The sequence below is a fragment of the Lithobates pipiens genome, unplaced genomic scaffold, assembly GCF_037356315.1.
Source record: "Lithobates pipiens isolate NorthernLeopardFrog02 unplaced genomic scaffold, aLitPip1_a1.2 Scaffold_8, whole genome shotgun sequence".
Classification (NCBI taxonomy): Eukaryota; Metazoa; Chordata; class Amphibia; order Anura; family Ranidae; genus Lithobates; species Lithobates pipiens.
Window position 1 is genome coordinate 595,519,140 of NW_027507903.1, and position 27,434 is coordinate 595,546,573.

At 46.5% G+C, this 27,434-nt stretch overlaps 1 protein-coding gene across 1 annotated transcript in view; it reads right to left on the reverse strand.

Moving 5' to 3' along the window:
• The window catches only part of LOC143961250 (complement C3-like), a 351,241-nt gene that overhangs the window by 274,649 nt on the left and 49,158 nt on the right, over positions 1–27,434 (reverse strand). The window contains exons 5-9 of the mRNA XM_077470486.1: positions 26,527–26,618; positions 11,266–11,345; positions 8,688–8,775; positions 6,197–6,299; positions 4,900–5,020 (exon numbers count right to left, since the gene is read on the reverse strand). Of these exons, the coding sequence (XP_077326612.1) occupies positions 4,900–5,020; positions 6,197–6,299; positions 8,688–8,775; positions 11,266–11,345; positions 26,527–26,618 (484 nt within the window). The remainder of the gene's footprint in view (positions 1–4,899; positions 5,021–6,196; positions 6,300–8,687; positions 8,776–11,265; positions 11,346–26,526; positions 26,619–27,434) is intronic.

The following is a 27,434-nucleotide window of genomic DNA, read 5'->3' on the forward strand; positions in this document are numbered from 1 at the left end:
TAAGGAGGGATCTCCTTGACTTTGTCCCTGGAGGGGACTAAGTCACTGTTTGAGCTACATGCTGGCTACTAGTGCCATTGGGTGACTATCCAGGTGAGCTGTACCCACTCAGGACCGAGTGGTGATGAAGCCAAGAGTGTGCCTCAGCCAGTTCTATCTGCTAACCCCTTTCGCTTTTCAACTCTCCGGTTACTGAAGCATAAAAGGAAAATAAACTCGTGTTGGAGTTGAAGCGTGGTGTGGACATTGGCATTCTTTGGGAAAGGTAAAGACTTGCCTCTAAACTCTAGAGGGGAGAACCAGTGGAAGGAAGCAACTCATTGTGGGACCCAAAAATATGACACCGCTCAACCTCTTCAAAACAGGAGGGTACGGGCATATAGTACGGTGTGCTTTATTTCTACAAGTGAGCCAAAGGTAGAAAAAAGGTCAGTGTGCTAGATTATATACATTGTTTATAAAGTTATTCATATACATGGTCTACTGGTCACATGTGTTGAATTCCTCCAAGATCCATGCCTCATTCATTTTTATAAATGTGAGGTAGTCAATACTGTCATGAGCTAGGAGAGTGTGCTTATCGGTCACGATTCCCCCTGCTGCACTGAACGTCCTTTCGGACAGGACACTGAATGGGGGGCAAGCCAACAGTTCCATTGCAAATTGTGCAAGCTATGGCCAGAAGTCAAGCCTGCCCACCCAGTAGTCCAGGGGTTCATCACTTCTCAGAGCGTCCCCAATGGCCAATAACCCGATGTAGTCAGACACCTGTCAGTCTAGGCGTTCACTGATGCTGGATCCAGATGACACCTGTCGATGGGTTGGCTGAAAGAATGATCTCATATCAGAAGTGACCAACACATCTTCAAACCGCCCTCTTCTTGCAGGTGCTGTTGGATTGGTACCCGCAACTGTTTCTCTTGCAGTGGGAATTCCTCTGCCAGCGCACGCAAAAGCAGAATGCAACATTTCTCTAAGCAAGGCCTGGAAGTGCTCAATTCTGACAGCCCTCTGTGATGGTGGGAACACTTGCGGCATTTTTTGTTTGTACTGGTTGCCACCCAGTACTGGTCCTTGCCCTTTATGCTTTTTATACGGGGGTCCCTCTTAAAACACTGGAGCATGAAGGCCCCCATTTGCACTAAACTGGAAGCGGAGAGGTGGCCTGGCTCCTGCTCATCATCCAGGATAATGTTGTCCTCGTTCTCCTCCCCCCATCCACGGACAACAACAGGGATCCCAGAAAGGTTTAAAGCATGCTCTTCTTGCTCCTCCTCATCCGCCCCGGCACCATCCTCCTCTGACTCCTCTTCAGACTCCTGTTGTTGACTTGTCTCAGATAGAGTAGCCCCCCTGGGAATTTATCCAGCATTGCGACTTCCTCATCTTCCTGCACCTGCTCCTCGACGGCTTCATCAATGACACGATGCAATGCACGCTCCATAAAGAAGGCGTAGGATACGATGTCACTGATGTTGCCATGGCTGCGACTGACAGTTTGGTGATCTCATCAAATGGCCGTAGAAGTCTGTATGCATCGTGTATGAGCAGCCACTGGCGCGGTGAAAAAAAAACAAGCTCCCCAGAACCTGTTCTGCCATGGAGTTCGTACAGGTAGTCGTTAACTGCACATTTCTGCTGGAGCAGCCTATCAAGCATGTACAAGGTTGAGTTCCATTGCGTCAGGCAGTCACAAATAAGATGTCTGACCGGCAGATTGTCTCGCCGCTGAATGTCAGCAAGGCAAGCCATGGCAGTGTAAGATCTTCTGAAATGGGCCGAGATTTTCCTTGCCTGCCGCAAGACGTCCTGGACCCCAGGGTATTTGACAACGAATCGCCGCACGACCAAGTTTAAGACGTGTGCCATGCATGGCACGTGTGTAATTTTGCCCTGTTTCAACGCGTTCAGCAGATTGGCACCGTTGTTGCACACCACTTTACCAACTGTCAAATTTAGCGGTGTTAGCCACTGATCTGCCTGTGAACGCAAAGCTGAAAGGAGTGCAGCGCCACAGCATGGCAACGTCTCATCTGGCATGTCGAATAGGTTGTGGGGATCTTGGGCAGCACAGCGCAAGAGACAGTAGCAGCGGAAAAGGAGGAGTCAGCTGAGGAGGAGAGGGAGGATTGAGTAAGAGGAGGAGAAGAAGAGGCAGGCCTGCATGCAATCTGTGGCGGTAAAACCAAATCTACACGGGTGCCACGGGTTACATGCTTGATGGCTGTCAGAAGGTTCACCCTGTGGGCAGTAAAAGTTATATACCTTCCCTGCCCGTGTTTGCTAGACCACGTGTCTGCGGTCAGATGTATCTTGACACCGACACTGTGTGCCAGAGATGCATTCACTTACCGCTGAACATGGCCATATAGCTCTGGGATGCCCTTCTTTGAGAAATACTTCCTTCCCGGGACCTTCCATTGTGGTGTTCCAATGGCCACAAATTTTCGAAAAGGCCTCCGAGTTCAGTTTATATGACAGTAGTTGGCGGGCTATCAGTTCTGACAAGCCAGTGGTCAACCATTGGGCAAGAGGGTTATCCGTCGTCATTTTTTTACGCTCAAACATTTGGCCCATGGAAGCCTGCCTTTTTCCAGAAAAATGTGAGGACAGCATGATGGAAGGTGGAGTGGAGGACAATTGTGAGGAGAGAGGAGAACGAGAAGTAGAAGAGGCTGGACGGTGAGAGCCTGGAGTGTAGCTTTGTGGGTTCTGATGGAGTTGCTCCCACTGGGCTCGGTGATGGCAGCTCATGTGCCTTCTTAAGGCGGTCGTCCCTAGGTGAGTGTTGGGCTTACCGTGACTTATGCGTTGACTGCAAAGGCTGCAGATAGCAACACTATTATCAGCAGCGGACATGTTAAAAAAATCCCACACTGTGGAGCCATGTGCCGTTGTCCTGAGAGCGCCAGATGTGACTGTACATGGTTGATGGCTCACTCCTGATACATTAGCAGTCTGCTTTGTCCATCCTGTGCAATGTAAATTCTGCCTGCTTCTCCTCCCTATCTGCTGGTCCATCTCTCCCTCTGAACTCACCTCCTCTTCCTCTCTTGTGGGCACCCATGTGACATCCCTAGACACCTCATCATCAACATCACCTTCCCCGCCACTATAATTAGAGATCTCAGAGTAGGCAGCAACAGTTGGGAACAACCTCCTTGGGCTGATCTGTGTACTGTCGTCAGACTGCTGAGTGGCGGTTGTTACTACCTCCTCTTCCTGATCCAATGTCAAGAATGGCTGCGCATCGGAAATGTCTTGTGATGGATCGGAAAATAATTCCTGTCACTCAAGCATATGGGGGTGGTGGTGTTGGTGGTAGTGTCTTTGGGGGGTGTACAAGCAGAGACTGAAGAGGGTGCAGATAGAGAGGATGAGGAGGGTGCAGAAGAGTAAGGCTGAGTGAGCCACTCAACCAAGTCTGGTGCGTCCTTTGACCTAAGCGAACGTACCTTCTGCAACTTCCCACTTTGGCTGAAGCCTGGTGCTCCTGTCCTACCCCTACCACCCCTGTGGAAGGGCCTGCCTCTTCCTCTGCCTGTCATTTTTTAAATGACCCTGTGACAAAAGTCTCTAGAGAAGTGCAGTATATGTGGAAGAAGGTATATAACACCCTGCTTCAATTTGTCATTTTGGGGGGCCACTGGTCTATCACACCAGTTATAATACTTTTTTCTAATTGCGTTTGTTACTCTTTGTAGTATTGCTGCAGAACCACTCAGCAGTCACAATGCTGCACAATAGAAATGCACTATAATATGCTTTCTATATTTGGAAGTATTTTATACGTGTATTACACCCCTATATAATGCACACCTAATAGTACACCTATACCAGCCCTTCAAAGGACTTTTGAGGACCTATATTTGTTAGCGATTTGTGCCGCTACAGTCTGTCCCTGCAACACACAAGCAACCTCTCCCTACACTGACAAAAGAGCTGCAGAACCGCTCAGCAGTCACAATGATGAACAGTAGAAATGCACTATACTATGCTTTCTATATTTGAAAGTATTTTATAGGTGTATTACACCCCTATATACTGCACACCAAATAGTACACCTATACCAGTCCTTAAAAGGACTTTTGTGGTCCTATATTAGTTAGTGATTTGTGTAGCTACAGTCTGTCCCTGCGACACACAGCAACCTCTCCCTACACTGACAAAAGAGCTGCAGAACCGCTCGACAGTCACAATGCTGCACAGTAGAAATGCACTATAATATGCTTTCTATATTTGAAAGTATATTATAAGTGTATTATACTCCTATATACTGCACACCAAACAATAGTACACCTATACCAGTCCTTAAAAGGACTTTTGTGGACCAAATAGCTAGTGATTACAGACTGTCCCTGCTCCACACAGCAACCTCTCCCTACACTGACAAAAGACAGAATGTAAAATGGCAGCCAGATCAGGTCTATTTATAAGGTAGGGGGTCGGTCCATGTGCTGAAATGTCTCAATTGGCTGTCCTGTACCACATGATGGATGTGTCATGGGTCAAAGTTCTTCACAATGTAAAACAATATGGCAGCCACGAACAGCGCCATATGTCCTCCGGTTTGGCGAATACGTGCAAAGTTCGCCGTGAACCGACCGCGGGGCAAACCGCAACGCCATCTCTACTTCTATGTATGTCGGACAGCCTGCTCCCATCTTTCATTCAAGAATTCAATGACAGCGCATTGCTTTTTGGTAGAGGAAGAGCTACTCTACCAACATGTAAAATTTGAACAAACAGTTATGCCCTTTTTTGCATTACTTTTGTATAGCCCTCATATATTACGATTTTGGCCTTGATTTCAAATATCTTTTAACTAACGAATAAGGATGAGCTACATAATACTGTAGTTTTTTGGTTTAGATAAGCTTTAGCGTTCATTTGTCTAACCTGCTTCAGTGATGACGGTGGCTGACACGTGCAGTCTGTACTGTAAAATGTCTTCTGGTTTATCGATGATCTTCAGAAGGTCCGCTCTCTGCAAGGTAGCTCTGCCCTTTCCATCATCTATCTAAATAACGTTTAGCGGAAATCCATGTTAACAGTAAGGGAGAAGATAGCACAGAAGTTTTTAGTTTTTTTTAAAATATACGGTTTCTCTCATGACTGGTGTATGGCTGATGTGTCATCTGCCAACCTCCTACTACAAGCCCTCTTGCTGGCCCAGAAATACCTTGGAAAGCAACACATTCTGGATTTTAAATGGTCGTAGCGGCCCCTTTATTAACAACCATAACAATTTTACATAAAATAAATTCCATCTTGTAACCCATCTATTTTTTAACCAACTTAAACTTACTGACTATGTCTCAGGTTCTATCGCATTGGCTGTACCACCACCACCTAGGCACCCTGGCCCCTAGCTGCAATTTTACCAGCTCAGGGACAAACTTTTACCATTTTCTTGCCTGATGCAGCCCAATGACCGATAGCCCATTATTTCCATGATGGGGAAGGTACCCATACTGAGATAGGCCCAACCCGTTCCACACCACATACTGTATTCCTTCCAACATTCCAACCTTCAAGAACCCGAGACCCCTGCCAACTGCTACGACAACCTGAAAAACCTGATGTACCCCTCCCCCCACTTTGCACCCCTTACAAAAACCCAAAGCCACCCATGCTGACATACACACGGATGGAACACAGTAAAACCATCCATACAGCCTAAACAAAAAGGGAGGGAGGGCGGGAAAGAAACACTTCCTCCTCTCTTCTGCTGACCCCCTACTGAGAACTATTGCCTCCACCCCCGAGACCAACCCAGCCAACAAGCTGCACCCTAACCCCTCCTTTGCACCAATGGAAGCCCCCCTTTGTAAAATAAATGTTCCTACTCCCCTAAGCAGACTGCCCAGCACCCCCAGTCACGTGGGTCCTGCACCTAGATTCCCTTCTGCTCCGGGCCTGTTCTTTCACATAAAAAACGGACTGAGCTAATTTTAAGGATGAAGATGTCAAAAATGGGAAGTAAAGGTGATTTATTTATTTTTTGCTGAGGAGGTGGCAACCAATCTTGGACCTATAAGGTCTAAACTATCAAGATGCCATCTACACTGCTCTGTATATTGAAATTGAAGACTTTCAAAAGTTAAAATCACCTGCCTTACTGAAACTAAAAACAGAATAATCCATAAGCTATAAGATGTACAAAAGTATGTATAGTTATTTTTTATGTCATTACCACAATCCTCCTCAGGGAATCTGCCACAGTTTTCCTTTCATTGCCTTTCTTCAGTGAAAATAAGACAAAGGCATTGCCAGAAACAGTTTTTCCATATGTATAGCTGAATATAAAAAAAGATTTGTGTTAATGTTAAAAAATAATTATTTTTCTTTCTGTAAATACAATTTTAAATATTGAAGCATTTGAGGGTCTATTTTTTGGCACAAGAAAAGGTCCAAAGTATACTGTATATACAGAGGGTAAAATAAGTATTGAATATGTCACCATTTTTTTTTTTTAGCTAAATATATTTCTAAAGGCGCTATTGGCATGAAATTTTCACCACATGTTGGTAACAACCCATGCAATCCATACATACAAAGAAACCAAAACAAAGAAGTTCAGAAATTAGGTTATGTGTAATAAAATGAAATGACACAAGGAAAAAGTATTGAACATGCTAACCGAAATTTGTTTAATCTTTTGTTGGTAATGAAAGCTTCCAGATGTCTCCTGTATGGAGAAACTAGTCGCATACATTGCTCAGGTGTGATTTTGGCCTATTCTTCCACACAAACAGTCTTCAACTCTTACAGGTTCCATGGGCCTCTTCTATCAATGCTGATCTTTAGTTCTTTCCATAGATTTTCTATTGGATTCAAGTCAGGTTTTTTTTATTTTTTTAATAAAGGACTTTTCCCCACGGTGTGTGTGTTTAACATTTTTTTCCACTTTTTTGTGAAATGGTAGGGTACCCCCTTACCATTTCAAATAGGGGGGCTGGGATCTGGGGGTCCCCTTGTTCTGATAAGCCCCCCACCCGCAGACCCCCACAACCACCGGCCAGGGTTGTGGGGATGAGGTCCTCATCAACATGGAGACAAGGTGCTTTGGGGGGACCCCAAAGCATCCGCCCAATGATGAGGGCATGTGGCCTGGTACGGTACAGGAGGGGGGGCGCTCTCTCGTCCCCCCTCTTTTTCTGTGGCCTGCCAGGTTGTGTGCTCGGATAAAGGGTCTGGTATGGATTTTTGGGGGGAACTCCACGCCATTTTTTTTATTTGGCATGGAGTTCCCCTTAAAATCCATACCAGACCTGAAGGGCCTGGTAATTGCATTTGGGGGAACCCCACTTTTTTTTTTATCAATAACTGTTCTCTGCATTACGGGGAGCCGATAATTCATTATAGCCGCAAGTGCTTTTAAATGACTTTTTTTTCCTGCAGAAATTACACTTGTGCAGGGACAGTTCTAAGCACGGGAAACATGCGTCCCTTCACAGGCATACTATACACACTCCCCAGGTAAGAAATTTAAAGGAATATTACACATTTATTGTTTCACTTTAAGCATTAATAAAATCACTGCTCCCAAAAAAATTGCCATTTTTAAAACTTTTTTTTGCATTGATACATGTCCCCTGGGGAAGGACCCGGGTCCCTAAACACTTTTTATGACAATAACTTGCATATAAGCCTTTAAAATTAACACTTTCAATTTCTTCCATAGACTTTTACAGGGTTTTCCGCGTCTTTTCGAATTTGCTGCGAACACCCCAAATTGTTTGCTGCTCGGTGAACAGGCAGTGTTCGAGTCGAACATGAGTCCGACTCGAACTCGAAGCTCATCCCTATTTTCCATACATTTTTAAACCTCCCTTTCTTCATGTGTTCAATATTTTTTCCCTGTGTCATTCAATTTTATTACACATATCTTAATTTATGAACTTATTTGTTTTGGTTTCTTTGTATGTATGGATTGCATGGGTTGTTACCGACGTGTGGTGCAAATTTCATGTCGATAGCACCTTTAGAAATATAATTACCTAGAAAAATGGTGACGTGTTCAATACATATTTTACCCGCTGCATACTGTATATACTTAATTTTATATATATATATATATATATATATATATATATATATATATATATATATATATATATATATAAATATATAAATGGGTACTGGGAGGATTTCTTGTATTTGTGTTTTTGTTTTGTTTTTTGCATTTGATGATTATTGGTATATTTTAACTTTACAATTTTTTTTTTCCTTTTTTCTCCCCACTGTTTTTCTTTTTGTAAAAAAAAATAAAAATAAAATAAGGCAAATATTTGTTTATATTATATTATATCGTTTTTGGGGGGGGGGGGGGGGGGGGGGTTTGCACAAGAGATGGTCCTGGATAATGAAAGGAGCATATATATTTTATATTGGAGGGACTGAGAGGATTTAAAGAGGGATTTCACTGTAAAAAAAAATAATATTAAAAGCCAGCAGTTACAAATAGAATTGTATAGAATTAGAATTATACTATATAGATTAGACCAAATTGAGGGACAAATGAAGGGGAAAGCGGGACAGAGGGATAGTGCTCCAAATCAGGGACAGTCCCTCCAAATCAGGGACAGTTGGGAGCTATGCAATGGAATTGGTGTCTTTTGGGATCTAGAATATACCTACACCTACTGTACACATATCACCGACTTGTGTAGACAGGTACTCACACAGCTTCAATTGCCACAGGAAATATCTCATCGTTAGCGTACATAAAACTCAGATCTGGTTTTATCTTGACTTCAAAAGATGGTAACACTGGAAATAGGAAAGGTAAGATCATTGTAAATAGGCATGTTTTAAAAATAGGCAATTGAATGTAACTGTTCCATCCCACTTAAGGCCAGTTCACACCACAGCACGTGTTTTTTACCTGCATGGCAAATGGTGTGAACAGGCTCTTGTACAATAGACATTTTTTTCTGTATTGTATTGAACTGTATTATGTTTTTATTGTGTTGACATCTAGTGGTGGTTTAGAGCCACTACAACTTGTTTTTACGTATGTGATTTGATATCTCCATCCATCCTCCCCTCCTGTTTAGTGTTAGTTCACTCATAGCTAGACCTTCCTTGTTTATATCATGTTTCCTCAGTCTGTGTTAGTAATTTTACTTCAAATGACTGGAAAAACATCCTCTGGAGGGTCTGTGGCACTACCACTAGGCAAACAAGGCAGTTGTCTGTGGCGACAAGAAAAAGAACCGCTGCCCCAGGTGTATAAAGATATTGGAGTATCTTGCAGTCCTGACCCACCTCCGTGGGAAATTCGGAAAGAAGAAAGAAATGGCTGCACAATCCAGAACTTCTGATTGCCTTTTATTTTGTTTCACTAAGATAACACCAAAGACACCAAACTGTGTAGACGCATTTCACACATACATCTTGTGCTTAATCATTACCGATTAAGCTCAATGATTTAGCACAAGATGTGCAACATGTCTACGTGACCACTGTTTGGTGTCTTTGATGTTATCTTTGTGAAACAAAATAAAAGGCAATTGGAAGTTCTGGATGTGCAGCCATTTCTTTCTTCTTTCCAAGTTGTCTATGGCGCACTTCCCGCCTAGGGTGCAGCCAAAGTCACTGGTTCCAGGCTATCCTCTGTGCGGTGTCTGTGGTCCCCAGTGAGGAGTGTGCCGCCTGTGCCCACCTGTGGTGGCAGATTGTAGTGCAGAGCAGGGATGTCGTAGACTGGCCTATGTTTGTCTCCTCTGCACTCTACAGCCGTGATTACACACTGACACACTGAGGAGGAGGGGGGAGATTTAATTCCTCTCCTACTCCGTCCCTGGGATCTGAGTGATGCCAGTGTCAGCTTTCTGCCCCCCTCCCTCCCTGGGCACTGGGAAGCTGTTGCCAGGCTGTGTGCAGCCATTGGAGGGGGGGGGGGGGGTGGCATTGTGGACAGAGCCAGAATTGACCCAGGAAATCCCCATCACCTTATCGTCCATCGGGGGGAGGACCTGTCTTAGGGAACCAGGGTGTATTTTTTAACACACTCCCAGCTTCTATAGTCTACTGTAAACCCGACTCTCTGCTTTCAATGTGGAAGTGATACAAGTGACTGTTCAGCCGCTGATCACTAACACAATGTGCTGCACCGCCCCACATGACCCCCCTCATCCCTGCCATGTTTACCAGGCTCAATCTTCCACAATCCCACCTGTGTTCCTGGTGCGGTCATATGCGAGGGGTCCGGGAAAGGATGGCAGGAGCTCCACGAACATCCGTCTGAGCCTCCCTCCTGAGGAAAGGCCAGGAAGTGACGTGTATGATGTCACTTCCTGAACCAGTGTTTTGTCCAAATCAGCGGCATGTCAGATTTGGTAACAGAAGTGACGTATTTCGAGTGCAGGGTGTACCAAGATGGCTGTGACTCAAATGTGACTTCTGTTACCCAATCTGACAGGTTGCCTAATCTGACGGAACAACAGCTCTGTCATTCCACAGGAGCTGTGCTCGGGGAAGCAGCTAATGGAACACTATCCCTGGAGCTGCTGAGACCCTGAGCTGGCCGCTTCCACCCCCTCCACAGCCTAACAATCCAGTCAGCATGAGGGGGGGCAGAGCAGAGAGCCGCTGTCTGACAGTCACCAATTCTCTGCTCACGGAGCTGTGAGAACCGAGCGATCGGTGGTGTTCGATAACTCGGTTCTCAGTGTTAGAGGCGCGGAGGCATAGATGCAGCTTTGCAGCAATGCTACATCCACCTGGGTAAGTATGATTCTAAAAAAAAACAAAACAAAAACTTCTCTTTTGATATATTTCAAAAATAACAGTTCCATCTGGATTGGTTGAGATATTGTTTCTACTATTAATCTGTCCTGCTGATTATTTTATTACCTAATGAACATTGGACAGATATCAATGAGCATCTAAGATACTAAGATACACATAGCCATATGTCAGGTTGACCTCACACAGGTGTGAAAGGGGCAGTAAAAACAGGCTGTTGATACTCATATTGACCCCCCCCCCCCCCCCAATGGCATATCTAGAAGTTACCTGACAGCTGCTCATGTCTGTACATTTTGCCACAGTGCCGTAAGTTTAACTTGGCATATTGCGTTTGGCAGGGGGTGCCAAATGCGTCCATTAAAGTCAATGGAACTGCTCTGCAAGAGTACGTCAATGGCAGCGGCCCTCTTGTTTAAAAATTTGGAAACCCAGTTGCCGGCACTGTGTGTGTGTAAGAAGTTGGCCATACAGGTTTATATGGAGTCTGAATTGAATACATTTCCTTACCGTACTCTTTCACTTCAAAGTTGGTGGTGTATTCTTGAAATGTGCCGTCATACTTGGTGGAGATGGTCCAGATGCCAAAACTAACGTGAAAGAAAACTTACATCATTGTCCGATTTGACCAATTTTACCATCTTTATTTAACAAGGTACCAGTGGCGGCTGGTGTTTTTTTTGGGGGACCAGCACTTTATCCCCCTCACTGTCAGTCTGGCACTAACCCCATCTAGGTGGGTAGCGGGGGAAGGGTAGCGTGCAGCAGCTCTGTGTCCTCTCCTCCAATGGCAGCTTCTAGTGTGCAGCTCCTCCTCTCCTCCTAGGTATCCAACAGGATCGCCTGTCCTTTCAGCCAATTGGGTGACAGGTCTCAGACCCGATTTCTGATTGCCTGGGAGGAGGAGGACCAGTGTTAGAATAGTGAATATTTATTCGCTATTCCAACACACCTGGGTGGGCTGTGAGCGCATTCTCTGTTCATGGAGTCCACCCTATTTGGAAGTCTAGTAGAGCCTTTGGCTCTAATCAGTGCTTCAAAACAACACCCCCACTGTAATTCATGTGTCTGGTGTCCTGCAAGGGGCCAGGCGCATGGGTAGGGGTGGGCGACGGCATGTATAGGGGAGGCAGCACCCATAAGCACTTAAAGGACGGGCCGTCCCTGCAGTTTACATATGAATGATATAAAACATAAGCAAGAAAAGAACAAAAATAATATAATTGAGCACGTCTTGGTTAAATCAGATGCTTTGAAGGGCAAAGGAGAAATCTGGGGTCTAATAGACCTCTCGGTTTGATCAGATGCATTGAAGGGCAGAGGAGAGATCTGGGGGTCTAAGAGACCTCTCAGGCCGCGTACACACGGGAGGATTGTCTGCCCAACTAAGTTCGTCAGACAATCCGACAGACAGTCCGTCCAACCTTTTGAATGAACGGACTTGCCCACACACGGCACTTTTTGAGCGGACTAATACAGCGGACTAAGTCCGCCATACAATCCGCTCAACTTTTGAAATGAACGGACTCGCCCACACACGCGGAGGAAAGTCCGCTCATTTCGAGCGCGTCTCCAGGTAGGTGGGGCCCGCGAAGGAGAAGTCGCGGGCCCCGCCGCCTGGTATGAACTTAAAGGGGAACACCAACGCCGAAAAAAAATCGGCGTCGGGGTCCCCCCGAAGTCCACAACAGCCCCTTGTCCGAGCACGCTACCCGGCCGGCCAGGAAAGGGGGGCGAGCGAGCGCCCCCCCTCCTGAGCCATACCAGGCCGCGTGCCCTCAACATGGGGGGTGCCTTGGGGAAGGGGGGGCCGCGCGGCCCCCCCACCCCAAAGCACCTTGTCCCCATGTTGATGAGGACAAGGGCCTCTTCCCGACAACCCTGGCTGTTGGTTGTCGGGGTCTGCGGGCGGGGGGCTTATCAGAATCCGGGAGCCCCCTTTAATAAGGGGGCCCCCGGATACCGGCCCCCCACCCTATGTGAATGAGTATGGGGTACAATGTACCCCTACCCATTCACTTGTGAAAAAAAGTACAAAAAAAAACACAACACAGGGTTAAAATATTTTATTGCACAGCTCCGGGGGTCTTCCGTCTTCGGGGGTCTTCTCGCCGGACTCCTCCGCTATCTTCTTGTAGCTCTTTTGCTAGCGGAGGAGTCCGGCTTTCTTCCTCCCCGCTGCCGGCCTCTTCTCCCGACTTCGGGGGTCTTGTCCCCCTCTTCGGTTCTTCTGCCGGGCCACCGCGCCTTCTTATAGCTCTTTTAGAGGCGGTGGCCCGGTCTTCTGTCGCCGCTGTCGCTGTCGCCGCCGCCTTCCGTTCTTCTTCTTCTTCCCCAGGAGATGTTGCCTCGACGATCTCTCCGGCCGGAATGCCAGAGCCGCGCTGCGCGGCCACTTATATAGTGACAATGGAGCGGTGTCACATGGTATATGTCACATGGGTTGGTGTCACATGGTGACCCCGCCCCCTTACGATGTCATAGTCCCCATGTGACATCAACCCATTGTCACTATATAAGTGGCCGCACAGCGCGGCTCTGGCATTCCGGCCGGAGAGATCGTCGAGGCAACATCTCCTGGGGAAGAAGAAGAAGAACGGAAGGCGGCGACAGCGACAGCGGCGACAGAAGACCGGGCCACCGCCTCTAAAAGAGCTATAAGAAGGCGCGGTGGCACGGCAGAAGAACCGAAGAGGGGGACAAGACCCCTGAAGTCGGGAGAAGAGGCCGGCGGCGGGGAGGAAGAAAGCCGGACTCCTCCGCTAGCAAAAGAGCTACAAGAAGATAGCGGAGGAGTCTGGCGAGAAGACCCCCGAAGACGGAAGACCCCCGGAGCTGTGCAATAAAATATTTTAACCCTGTGTTGTGTTTTTTTTTGTACTTTTTTTCACAGGTGAATGGGTAGGGGTACATTGTACCCCATACTCATTCACATAGGGTGGGGGGCCAGTATCCGGGGCCCCCTTATTAAAGGGGGCTCCCGGATTCCGATAAGCCCCTGCCCGCAGACCCCGACAACCAACGGCCAGGGTTGTCGGGAAGAGGCCCTTGTCCTCATCAACATGGGGACAAGGTGCTTTGGGGTGGGGGGGCCGCGCGGCCCCCCCTTCCCCAAGGCACCCCCCATGTTGAGGGCACGCGGCCTGGTACGGCTCAGGAGGGGGGGCGCTCGCTCGCCCCCCTTTCCTGGCCGGCCGGGTAGTGTGCTCGGACAAGGGTCTGTTGTGTACTTGGGGGGACCCCCACGCCGATTTTTTCGGCGTTGGGGTTCCCCTTTAAGTCCATACCAGGCGGCGGGGCCCGCTACGTCTCCTTCGCGGGCCCCGCCTACCTGGATACCCGCTCGAAATGAGCAGACTTTTCTCCGGGCGGGAAAAGTCCGCTCATTTCGAAAGTACAGCGGACTGACACACACACGGGCGGACTGTCCGCTCAAACCAAGTTTGAACGGACAATCTTACGGAAATTCCATAAGACTTTGTTCATCAGACTGTCCGCTGAAAAAGTCCGCTGAAGCCCACACACGAGCGGACTGTCCGCTCAAATGTGTTTCGGCGGACTAAGTTGGGCAGACAGTCCGCCCGTGTGTACGCGGCCTCAGTTTTGATTAGATGCTTTGAAGGGCAGAGGAGAGATCTGGGGTCTAATAGGACTCTCGATTTGGTCAGATGCTTTGAAGGGCAAAGGAGAAGAGGAGACCTCTGGGGTCTAATAGACCTCTTGATTTGTTCAGATGCTTTGAAGGGCAGAGGCGAGATCTGGGGTATAATAGGACTCTCAGTTTGATCAGATGCTTTGAAGGGCAGAGAAGAGATCTGGGTCTAATAGACCTCTTGGTTTGGTTGGATGCTTTGAAAGGCAGAAGAGCAGAGGAGACATCTGTGGTACAATAGACCCCAGATCTCTCCATAAAAAGGACCTGTCACGGCCCATGCCATCACAAGACATATTGTTTATCCCTTCTGTTAGTAATAAAACTAAAATAAATGGGCAGCGTAAAAAAAAAAAAAAAATGAAAGTGCCCCCATTTCCCCATACTCACACGCAAATGTTAATATCAGGTCCACGGCAAGCGGCAATCGCACCACACATGGGAGTTACTTCCATGAACATCAGCGATGGACCAATTATTATAGCATCAGTATACACTCATAAACCCATGCTTTGTATACAGCTGCTATACTGGATCAGAATGTGATATAAGTTATAGAAATACAGCATTCCGCTTAACTATTAAAATCTCAGCAAAGTGGAAAAAAAAAAGGATAAAAAAATAAATATATATATAAATAAACAATTATATATAGAGTGCTAATTAGGTGCTCAATACAATGTACAGAAATACAGTTTATACATAAACCCACATGATTATATATGACAAATCAAACCAATATAAAAAGTCCAAAAAAAGTACCAGAAAAAATGCCTTATACAAGAAAAAGTGCCTTAGTGGCTTTGTTAAGGTGGAAATTGCACACGGTGAATGAAGGATTAAAGTGGAAAGCACAACAGTGGATGTACAACAAATGGTCATTAAGGCCCTTTTTCTTGTATAAGGCCCTTTTTACACATTGTTTTTGGCTTTTTATATTGGTTTAATGTTTCATCTATAATAATGTGGTTTTATGTGTAAACTAATGCCACGTACACACGACTGGACTTTCCGGCAGAATCAGTCCATCGGACAATCCAATCGTGTGTGGGCTAATCTGATCGTTTTTTACATAAAAAATCTGACGGACCTAGAAATAGAACATGTTTGAAATCTGTCCGACGGACTCAATTCCTATCGGGAAAACCATTCGTCTGTATGCTGGTCCGACAGACCAAATACGAAGCTATTGGCTACTGACTATTGAACTTCCTTTTTTAGTCCTTTATTACGTCATCACGTTCAAAATGAACGGACTTTCGAACGAACTTAGCCCGTTTGTGTGTGGCCAAGCCCCTTCATTCGGAAAGTCCGTCTGAACTCCGCCAAAAGAACGTTGGGAAGATCGTTGGACCTAGTCTGCCAGAAAATCCGGTCATGTGTATGCAGCATAAGGGTATTTTTGCATAGAGTATTGAGCACATAATTAGCACTGTATATATAACTGTTTATTCATATATATATATATATATATATATATATATATATATATATATATATATATATGCATATTTTATTTCATTTTTTTCCTTCGCTTTGCTGGGATTTTTTATAGTTTCACTAAGTGCTGAATTTAAATAACTTAATTCTAGCAGCAGTTCTCCTGCATAACTCAAAACTGATAACCTGCAAAGGCTCTTAATCAGTGGTGGCCCCCCATCTATGCTTCCTGGATCATGTATTCCAATGGGGGGAGGGGGGGGTTGAAGCATGTGATTGGAGCCAGAGTCTCTAAAATGCTTAAAAAAATGGTGGGCTTGGGGGAGAGGCAGTGCAGAGCAATTATCACACTGATTTTTTATTGAAAGCCTGCGGCATGCAAAACACACTCAAAAACGTCACCGGTGTCAAAAAAATGTGCACACACATAAGGAGTGAAACCCAAAAAAGTACAACGGGTACACAAGCCCTCTGAAATCAGAGGGCCTTGACCTGAATCCTCCCGGCCAATCATGAAGCAGCCGAGGAGATGCATCCCAGGACACGGAGAGGCTGAGGGAGGAAGCCACCACCACCTGTCAGAACAGGGTGAGTGAGCTGGTGACGAAGGTGTGGGTGTGGGTGCAGTGTGGGTGCGGTGTGAGGGGGAGGAGTCAGGTCTGTCTGCCCCACCACCCACCACCCCCGCCCGATGGAGCAGCAGCTACCACTGCTTTTAATGCTCACCTATGAAGATTTGTAGGTACCATAGTTTGGCATTTTCACAAGGTGTATGCGATATTAAAGCATGACATGTTAGGTATCTATTTACTTAGTGTAACATCATCTTTTATATTTTACCAAACAATTTGGAATTACATGGTGTTTTTGTGCATTAAAATTTGTGTATTTTTTCCAAAAATTTTGCGCTTGAAAAAACATTGTGCAAATGTCGTGTGATATAAAAATATGCAACACCCACCATTTTATTCTCTAGGACATCTGATTTAAAAAATATATAACATTTTTGGGAGTTCTACAGTAGGTGCCGCCGATATTGTGTCAATCTCGCCGCTTCTACACCCTACGAGCTCCGTCGCAGGAGCCAGCACCGAGCTGGCTCGCATCGGGAAAGGAAAAATGTTTATTTTCCTTTCCCAATAAGTGACAAGCATCGCTGGCCGGGTTGACACTGGTGCGGGGATCCGAATTGGATTCCCGCCAATACCAGACACTGTGTTTGGTATGAATCCTAAGGGAGAACTCCACGTAAAATATAAAAAAAAACGGCGTGGGTTCCCCCTTGGGAGGCATACCAGGCCCTTATGTCCGGTAGGGAATTTAAGGGGAATCCCCTTCGCTGAAAAAAATCGGCGTGGGGTCCCCCCAAAATCCATACCAGACCCCTATCCGAGCACGCAGCCCGGCCGGCCAGGAAAGGGGGTGGGGATGAGCGAGCGCCCCCCCCCTCCTGAGCCGTACCCGGCGCGTGCCCTCAACATGGGTGGTGCCTTGGGGAAGGGGGGGCCGCACCCCCCACCCCAAAGCACCTTGTCCCCATGTTGATGAGGACAAGGTTCTCTTCCCGACAACCCTGGCCGTTGGTTGTCGGGGTCTGCGGGCGGGGGGCTTATCGGAATCTGGGAGCCCCCTTTAATAAGGGGGCCCCCGGATCCCGGCCCCACACCCTATGTGAATGAGTATGGGGTACAATGTACCCCTACCCATTCACCTGTGAACAAAAGTAAAAAAAAACAACACACAAGGGTTAAAATAGTTTATTGCACAGCTCCGGGGGACTTCCGTCTTCGGGGGTCTTCTCGCCGGACTCCTCCTCTATCTTCTGCTACCTCTTTTACTAGCGGAGGAGCCCGGCATTCTTCTTTGCCGCCGCCCTCTTCTTCCGACTTCGGGGGTCTTGTCCCCCTCTTTGGTTCTTCTTGCCGGGCCACCACTTCTTCTTCCAGTTCTTTTACTAGCGGTGGCCCGGTCTTCTGTCACTGGCGCCGCCGCCTTTCGTTCTTCTTCTTCTGCTTCTTCTTCTTCTGGAGATGTTGACTCGACGATGTCCTCCGGGACATCCTCCAGGACTGAGACATCTTAAGGGGGCGGGGTCACCATGTGACATCAACCGATGACCCCGCCCCTTGTCCCTATATAAGTCACCGAGCACCGCGCCCCTGGCATTGCGGCCGGAGAGAGCGTCGAGTCAACATCTCCAGAAGAAAAAGAAGAAGAACGGAAGGCAGCGGCAGCAGCGACAGAAGACTGGGCCGCCGCTAGTAAAAGAGCTGGAAGAAGAAGCGGTGGCCCAGCAAGAAGAACCAAAGAGGGGGACAAGACCCCCGAAGTCGGAAGAAGAGGGAGGCGGCAGCGAAGAAGAATGCCGGGCTCCTCCGCTAGTAAAAGAGCTAGCAGAAGATAGCGGAGGAGTCCGGCGAGAAGACCCCCGAAGACGGAAGACCCCCGAAGACGGAAGACCCCCGAAGCTGTGCAATAAACTATTTTAACCCGTGTGGGTTGTTGTTTTCTTTACTTTTGTTCACAGGTGAATGGGTAGGGGTACATTGTACCCCATACTCATTCACATAGGGTGGGGGGTCAGGATCCGGAGACCCCCTTATTAAAGGGGGCTCCCGGATTCTGATAAGCCCCCCGCCCGCAGACCCCGACAACCAACGGCCAGGGTTGTCGGGAAGAGGCCCTTGTCCTCAACAACATGGGGACAAGGTGCTTTGGGGTGGCGGGGCCGCGCGGCCACCCCATCCCCAAGGCACCCCCCATGTTGAGGGCTCGCTCGTCCCCACCCCCTTTCCTGGCCGGCCGGGCTGCGTGCTCGGATAGGGGTCTGGTATGGATTTTGGGGGGACCCCACGCCGTTTTTTTCAGTGAAGGGGATTCCCCTTAAAATCCCTACCGGACCTAAGGGCCTGGTATGCCCCAGAGAAGGCATGCAGGCTTCATGAGTGAGGCGACATTATTGCCTCGCTCTGGCTGCTATAGGAAAATGTCATATCGTGCTGGTTAGAGGAGCCTGTCGCCAGGAAACCAGCGCAATACTGTCGCGCTGCAAACACAATATCGGCGGCACCTACTGTAAGTAGTTTTCTATTAAAAAAATGCAGATTTTTACACATAGGAGAAGAATGTCAGCATTTGGACCAGACTGGAACTGGTAAAAACAATCTGGTACAGTCTAGAATATAATAATATGAGATGTTAAAGATGAATTCCAGGTACAGTAATACATCGGATTGCGAGTAACGCAGTTTGTAAGCATTTCACAATACGAGCTATTATTATTTTTGTTTAAATCCGGACTCGGTTAGCAATCGTTGTCTTGTAAAACAAGCAGGATTCAAGCCTCTGGGGTGTGCAGTACTACATTCGGAAACACTCAGAAACACTCTAATCTCTAGCGGCTCTGATTGCATACGAGTGGCTCAGAGTGTTTCCAAATGTCTCCAATGCCCCCCCACCTCTGGTTACATGCGGTACTGCATACACTAGCAGTGCCACTGGAACAGATGATCTAAGTTTCCATTATTTCCTGTGGGGAAACTCGCTTTGATATATGAGTGGTTTGGATTACAAGCATTCTTCTGGAACGAATTATGCTCGTAATCCAAGGTACTACTGTATGGCAATTTTTACATAATTACAATGGTCCAGCTTGGATCAATGTCGCTATGTAAATACTATAATTGTGGGGTCCCTATGGAAGCTGGAAATCACTATAGTAGGAACCGCTACTTCAGTAATCTTCACTAACTTCTGGCTGCCCTGCTGCGTAGTGAACACAGGTCCCACGCGCATGCAAACAGCAATCATCCCACATATGTGAGGTATCACTGCAAACGTCAGATCATGAGCAGTAATTCTAGCACTAGACCTCCTTTGTAAATCTAAAGTGATAACCTGTAAATGCTTTTAAAAATTCCACCTGTGGATAGTAAAATTGACGCCATTTGTTGCCACTGCGTAGGCGTGCGCAATTTTAAAGCGTGACATGTTTGTTATCTATTTACTCAGCGTAACATCATTTTTTGGGTTAAATTGGGTTATGTATTGTGGTTGAAAAAGGGGTTGTGACCTCTACCAGCCTAGGTATGAACAATGACATGCCTCCATCTCTGATTTCTATGCAATCAAAATAGAAATTGGGTGGGACTTTGAATGAGACATGTCAAAGGATAGATGTCTAATTTTTTACCGAGAGTAATTTCTTAGATTATAAATTTGGTTTCATTTAATGTAATGTCACAGTACCAAATCAATGGTCCAAGGTATTAAAAATATAGCAATAATTAATAATACTATATAGTGTAATCACAAAGGATTTACATAATAATATTCAAATAAACATATTTAATATAGTTAATCACTGGACATGATGGTACAATCAATGGTACAATCAATACAAATGAATCAAACAGTAAACATGGTTAAAACAATTGATACAGAGGTAAATACATAGAAGAATATAAGATGATTTTTTGGATAAATGTATATATATTTTTGGGGCATCCATGAGTAGTTAACTTGACACGTTTCTTGGCTTGTAACCAATCATCAGGAGTCAGATGCATGTATAAAATATCAGCCCATAAGCTAATCACAGCTTCTAAATGGGATCATAACAGCGGCCTGGATCATGTAGTCTCACCTGGGGTGGAGGCAGAAAACACCCCCCAGAATTCCAGAAAGGGGGCCTGGGGGAAAAGCTAGACCATGGGTCTTCAAACTATGGCCCTCCAGATGTTCAGGAACTACAATTCCCATCATGCCTAGTCATGTCTGTGAGGCCGCGTACACACGCGCGGACTGTTCGCCCAACTTTGTCCGTCCAACAGTTTCGGCAAACAGTCCGCTCAAACTTAGCATGGACGGACATGGCCACACACGACGGACGAACAGTTTGCTGAAACCGTGCGCGATGACGTGAACGGCACGTACGACGGGACGAAAAATACGACGTCCTATACACTGCAATGCAACCTTCCGACGTGGAAATCCTTTCTGAGCATGCGCGAGACTTAGTTGGCCGAACAAGCCTACACACGAGCGAACAGTCCGCTGAAACCTTGTTTCAGCGGACAGTTTTTCGGAATTTCCGTAAGACCTTGTTCGTCCAACTGTCCGCTGAAACTGTCCGCTGAAGCCCCACACACGAGCGGACTGTCCGCCCAAACACTGTTCAGCGGACAAGGTTGGGCGAACAGTCCGCGCGTGTGTACGCGGCCTGAATGTCAGAGTTTTACAATGCCTCATGGGATGTGTAGTTTGGCAACAGCTGGAGGGCCGTAGTTTGAGGATCCCTGAGCTAGACCAATCAAACATATAACCAGGTGGATTGGATATGCACATTTGAACATTCAACCAGTTCTGGGTGTTGTACAAGTAGCAAAAGAATGGTAATTTCCTCGTGATGGAGCTGTCTATCATGAGCGGTTGCCTGCAGATAGACATACTGACTGCTAATTCTGATACCCTTCTAGCTGAGAATAAGGCTACCAAAAACACCAACTTCTTTGTTAAAAGATTTAAAGAAGCTTGGTGCAATGGTTCAAAAGGTTGTTCCTGTAAAACAGACAAAACCAAATTCAGATCCCCTGGGCACACAGGTGGCTTAACCGGCAGATTCAAGCATGGTGCTCCCAGAACAAAGGCCTGTACGAGGGAATGAGAGGCAAGCGGTCTTTGAAAGAATACTGACAAGGCCGAGATCTGGCCCTTGATAGTACTCAAGGCCAGCTTCATTTCCACGCCTAATTGGAAAAAGGCAAGAATTCTGCTAATGGCATACTTTCTAGGATGCCATTCTCTGGATTCACACCAGGATACATATGCCTTCCATATTCTGTAGTAGATGGCCACAACCCTTTACAATGTGGGTCCCAACCACCAAAATGTCAAATTTAGACTTTGTAAGGCAGGATAGAATATTGGACCCTGTGAGAGTAGATCTGGGCAGAGCGGAAGAACCCAAGGTCTTCCCTCTGCCATTTTTATGATCTCCGCAAACCAAGATGACCTGAGCCAAACCAGAGCCACCAGAATTACCAGCTTTCCTTCCCTTTTGACCCTCTGAAGGAATCGTGGGAGAAGTGGAACACATAGATCAGAGAGTATTGATCCCATGGAATTGTTAAGACATCTGACTCTTGTGCTAGTGGATCCTTTGTTCTTGACACAAAGTTGTCCAGTTTTTCGTTGAACCTGGAGGCCAACAGGTCCATATCCGCGGTACCACATTTTCGACATATGGCCTGAAATATGTTGGGGTATAGAGACCATTCTCCAGCACAGCTGCTGGTGAATTAGGAAATCCACATGCCAATTTTCTACCTCTGGGGTGAAGACCGCAGACAGACAAGGAACATCTCTCTCTGCCTATGAAAAATGTGATTCACCTCTTTTTGGGCATCCGAATGCTTGGTTTCCCCTTGGTGATTGACAATATGCCACAGCTGTAGTATTGTCGGACTGTATCCGGACAGGGTAACCCTGTAACCTGCAAGTCCAAACCTTGAGGGCTAGTCGAATTGCTTGAATCTCTAGAATGTTGATGGGCAAGAACCTTTCAGCTCTGGACCATCTTGCTTGAGTGGAAGCTTCTTCCAGAACCGCTCCCCAGCCTATTAGGATGGCATCTGTGGTTACCACTTTCCAAGTAACTGGAACAAAAGATTTTTCTTTTAGCAGATTCTTGGTCAGCAGCCACCAATTGAGGCTCTGGTGTACCCAAGGAGACAGGCACATTGGAAGATCCAAGGCCTGTACCCTTTTGCTCCAGGCAGAGAGGATGCTGCTCTGCAAAGGCCTTGAGTGAATGGAGGGATTGTTCCTTGACTACCCGGACTAAATCTTTTATGGATTTAGCCTTTGACCCAGATAAAAATACTCTGCTTTGGATTGTGTCTATGACCATGCCCAGATACTCCAGCCTTTTTAGGGGCTTTAAGGAAGATTTTTATAGATTGAGGACCCAGCTTAAGTACTCTACTGTTTTGAGCACACTGTGGTCTAAGCGTGCTATGGACTGTTCTGCAAGAAGCAAATCATCCAAATAAGCTGTCACTGTCATGCCCCGAGACCTTTGTTTTTCCAAGGGCGAGGCTAGAATTTTTGTGAACACACGAGGTATTGTGGCAAGACCGAAAGGTAGGGCCACAAATTGGAACTGGTGCTGATCCACCTCAAACCTCAGGAATCTTTGGTGAGCGGGAAATAGTGGCACGTGTAAATATGCATTGATGTCTATTGATGCCAAGAATTCCCCCCCCCCCCCCCGAAGGGATGAAACTACTACTAGAATCCATGCGGAAAGAACGAATGTCTAACAACTGATTCAGGTCTTTTAAATCTAGAATAGGTCTGACATCCCCGTTTGGTTTTGGAACCGTAAAAAGGTTTGAGTAGAACCCTGAGCCTTGCTCCTATGGAGTCACCTCTATAATCATTGGGAGAGAAGACATTCTAAGGCCAGAAACAAGGGTCTTCTTTTTTCTGGATCCTTGGAGACTCTTGACCTTAGGAAAAGAGAAGGTGGGAACTCCTGAAACTCCAGCTTGTAGCCCAGAGACACAGTGGAGGTTACCCATCTGTCCTGAATCTCTTCCCGCCAGGCGCCTGCAAACTGCAGCAGCCTTCAGCCGAGTGGGGGCACCCCTTCATAGGGAGGTTTTGGGGTTCTGCTGAACAGATCTTGAACCCCAAGACTTTTTTTGCCCTTTGGCTTGACTTTGGACCTTACCCCTAGTATTGGATTGGGGAGGCCACCACCACTGCCTGGAGGACGAGGCTCCAGGGGTTGGGGACAGAGAACGTCTAAATGTGGGATGTTTACTCTTTTTTGACCGGTAACAATGTGGTTTTACCCCTGGTAATCTTCTGGATGTATTTGTCCAGGTCATCCCCAAACAGACGTTCCCCATAAACAGGAACGCATTCAGATATCGTTTGCACAAAGCTTGAGCTGCCCAATGTTTAAGCCAAAGGGCCCTGCGCATGTGTATGAACAGGAGGGAAAAGCAGGATGCTTGCTGAACAGAATCCATAATGGCATCAATCGCAAAACATAAGGCCTTAGGAAGGTCTGCATAAACCTCACCCTCCACTGGGGAGGAGTCTAAGTACCCGCTTCATTTGTTCCTTGAGGAACTGGCACATGCCGACTGCTGCAACCGCAGGCTGGACCACAGCGCCAGCCATAGAAAAGAAGGCTTTAACCACTTCAATACCGGGCACTTATACACCTTCCTGCCCAGACCAATTTTGAGCTTTCAGCACTGTCGCACTTTGAATGACAATTGCGTGGTCATGCTACATTGTACCCAACATAAATTTTTATCATTTTGTTCCCACAAATAGAGCTTTCTTTTGGTGGTATTTGATCGCCTCTGGGATTTTTATTTTCTGCTAAACAAATAAAAAAAGACCAAAAATCTTGAAAAAAAAAACATGTTTTTTTTTGTTTCAGTTACAAAACATTGTAAACAAGTAAGTTTTCTCCTTCACTGATGGGCACTAACAGGGCTGCAGTGACGGGCACTGATAAGGTGGCACTGATGGGCACCGGTGAGGTGGCACCAATGAAAAGGCACCGATAGGCGGCACTAATAGGTGGCACTGATATGCGACACAGACACTGATAGGTGGCACAAATAGGCACTGATAGGTGGCACGGATTGTCATGAATAGGTGGCACGGATTGGCGGCATGGATAGGCGGCACGGATGGGCATGGATAGGCGGTATGGACGGGCATGGATAGGCGGCACGGATGGGCATGGATAGGCGGCTAGGATGGGCACTGATAGGCGCCATTGTAATTTAAAGTTTTGTAGGGATGGATGCCAATCAGTGCCAAACAATAATGCATGCCAATCAGTGATGCCCATTGTGGGCACTGATTGCCATCCATTATGGGCACTGATTGACATTCATTATGGGCACTGGCTGGCATCCCTGATGGTCTAGGGGGCATACCTGGTGCTGGGCATCTCCTGGTGATCTAGTGGCATCCCTGGTGGTCCAGTGTGGGCATCCTCGGGGGGGCTGTGCTGATAATCGTCAGCCGATTGGCTCTCCTCTACTCACGTCTGACAGACGCGAGTGAGGAAAAGCCGATCACCGGCTCTTCATATTTACACTGTGATCAGCCGTGATTGGACACGGCTGATCACGTGGTAAAGAGTCTCCTTCGGAGACTCTGTACCGAGATCGTAGTTGCAGGGTGTCAGACTGACACCCTGCAACAACGATCGACTGTGAGGCTGCCTCCAGTCTTTCAAGGGAGGGGGGGGGGGGTGGAATCATGCAGGCATGCCCAGAACCCCTAGAAGTAGGCGGTGAAATTTTAGTGCCTCTTTTACCTCCCCCTGAAGCCCTCTTACGAGAAGACATAGGCCTAAACTGCAAAGCAGATGTACTAGTACAAATGCAATCACTGCTGTGCCCTGGTCTTACAATATAAACATTACCTTAGTCTGCACAGCCTGATGCCGAGTAGGTGTCTTATGTATGCCTAGATCCAAATCCCCTGAGATGCTTACTGCTCACAGCTCTGTGTCCCACTGCTTACAGGAGCTCTGCCATACTGGGCTTTAAACATAGCAGCTTCACGACTGCGCACTGGTATGCTGTGCACGCCGCACGTGCAGGGCGCTGCAACCACTCCCCTGTCTCCTTTCCCACCGAGCATCACTGTAAAAGCACGCCTACGCATACAACTGCCATGGCGGCGGCCCGGGTGAGGGGGCAGAAAGGGGATTCCCTGAGAACTGCACGGGACACACGGACAGCGTGGTATCCCTCCCCCTTCTATATTATGTGACAGAGCCTGCAGCAGTGGAGGTGAGCGGCTTCTCAGTCCAGCTTCACTGAGCATGTATCCTGGATGGCATGTAAGTATACAACAGGTATGTTCTTATTCCCTCTAGTGACGGAAACCAGGTAAGACATGCAACTGCTCAAAAAGAAGATAATCCATAATGTGTAAACTTTAGGATTGTCTTCACTTACCTTATCACCACCGCAGGACTGCTGATAACAGACAGATCCAACCTTCACCCATCACGGCAGGTAGCGTTGTGCCAACCTTCAGGGTTCTGAGTTCCTACTCACAGGATCCTCTTCCCTGGACCTGTAGAAGACTCTGCCAGAAAACTTTTTGCACAACTTTAATTTGTGCACCAAAGCACTGGATCCCAGAGCCCAGTCCTCAAAGAGAGACATTACAGGCAAAACCTTGTTTCTTCATGCACGAGGCCTGGGTACCATCCATCTTAGGCGTATTTTTTGGCCCGAGGCATGGATCCAGTTGTATAGCTCCTAGGCCTCCTCAGAGACCATCAAGCAGAGATTTCTTCTTAGCATATCTTTAACGTGACCAACCACCTTAGACACTGGTGAAAAAACTGAGGTACTCTCCATATGCGAGGGGTTATATAGGGGTTAATTAGGCTTGCCAGTGTCCAATCACCTGATGGTGACTATCTAACCCACTAAGTAATTATCAAGCCTCTGTGTCCCGTGATGTATGAACAAGAAATATGTATAATGTTTGGAGGTTCTAATTATTAGAATACTGATTGTTACATGTGAACAAAAAGGGCCAGAAGAGGACCGGACTGGAAGTGGTTAAATGTTCATACGATGTTGTCCAAAATTATCGGTCACATTGAATGTCCTCCTTACCTTGGCACATCAGTCAATGTGTAGGTCTTAGAAATGATGCCTGATACGTCAGGAAAAATGTTCTCATTTTTCACCAAAATTCCATCCGGATTCTAAACCACAGAAATAAATAATTAATAATGGATGTATATTATGTGAATAATTGTGCTTCCAGAGTCATTGATCACCACTGGGGTGTTTATTTTTTGCTAAACAAACGAAAAGAGACTGAAAATGTAAAAAATATACATACACATATATGTGTGTGTGTGTGTGTGTGTGTGTGTGTGTGTGTGTGTATGTATATATATATATATATATATATATATATATATATATATATATATATATATATTTATTTATATTATTTTATTTTTTTCTTTGTTATACAAATAAGTAATTTTTCTTCTTCATTGATGAACGCTAATGAGGCTGCACTGATGAACACTGATATTCTGCACTGATGAACACTGATATGTTGCACTAATGGACACTGATATGCTGCACTGATGGGTACTGATATGTTGCGCTGATGAACATTGATATTCTGCACTGATGGGCACTGATATGCTGCACTGATGGACACTGATATGCTGCACTGATATGTTGCACTGATATGATGTGCTGATGAACACTGATATGTTGCACTGATGGGCACTGATATGCTGCACTGATATGCTGCACTGATATGCTGCACTGATATGTTAAAAAGGAAAAATGGGACATTAACAGTGCGATATTTTAGTTTAGTAAATATCGCACTGTTAATGTCCCATTTTTCCTGTATTTGGGTTCTTTCCCCCCAAAAAAATTTTGAACATTTCTAACTGGGATGAAGTGCCATGTATATTGGGTGTTGATGGAAGTCTGAATCAAAACTTAAAAAAGCTGCACTGATATGTTGCACTGATGAAAACTGATATGCTGCA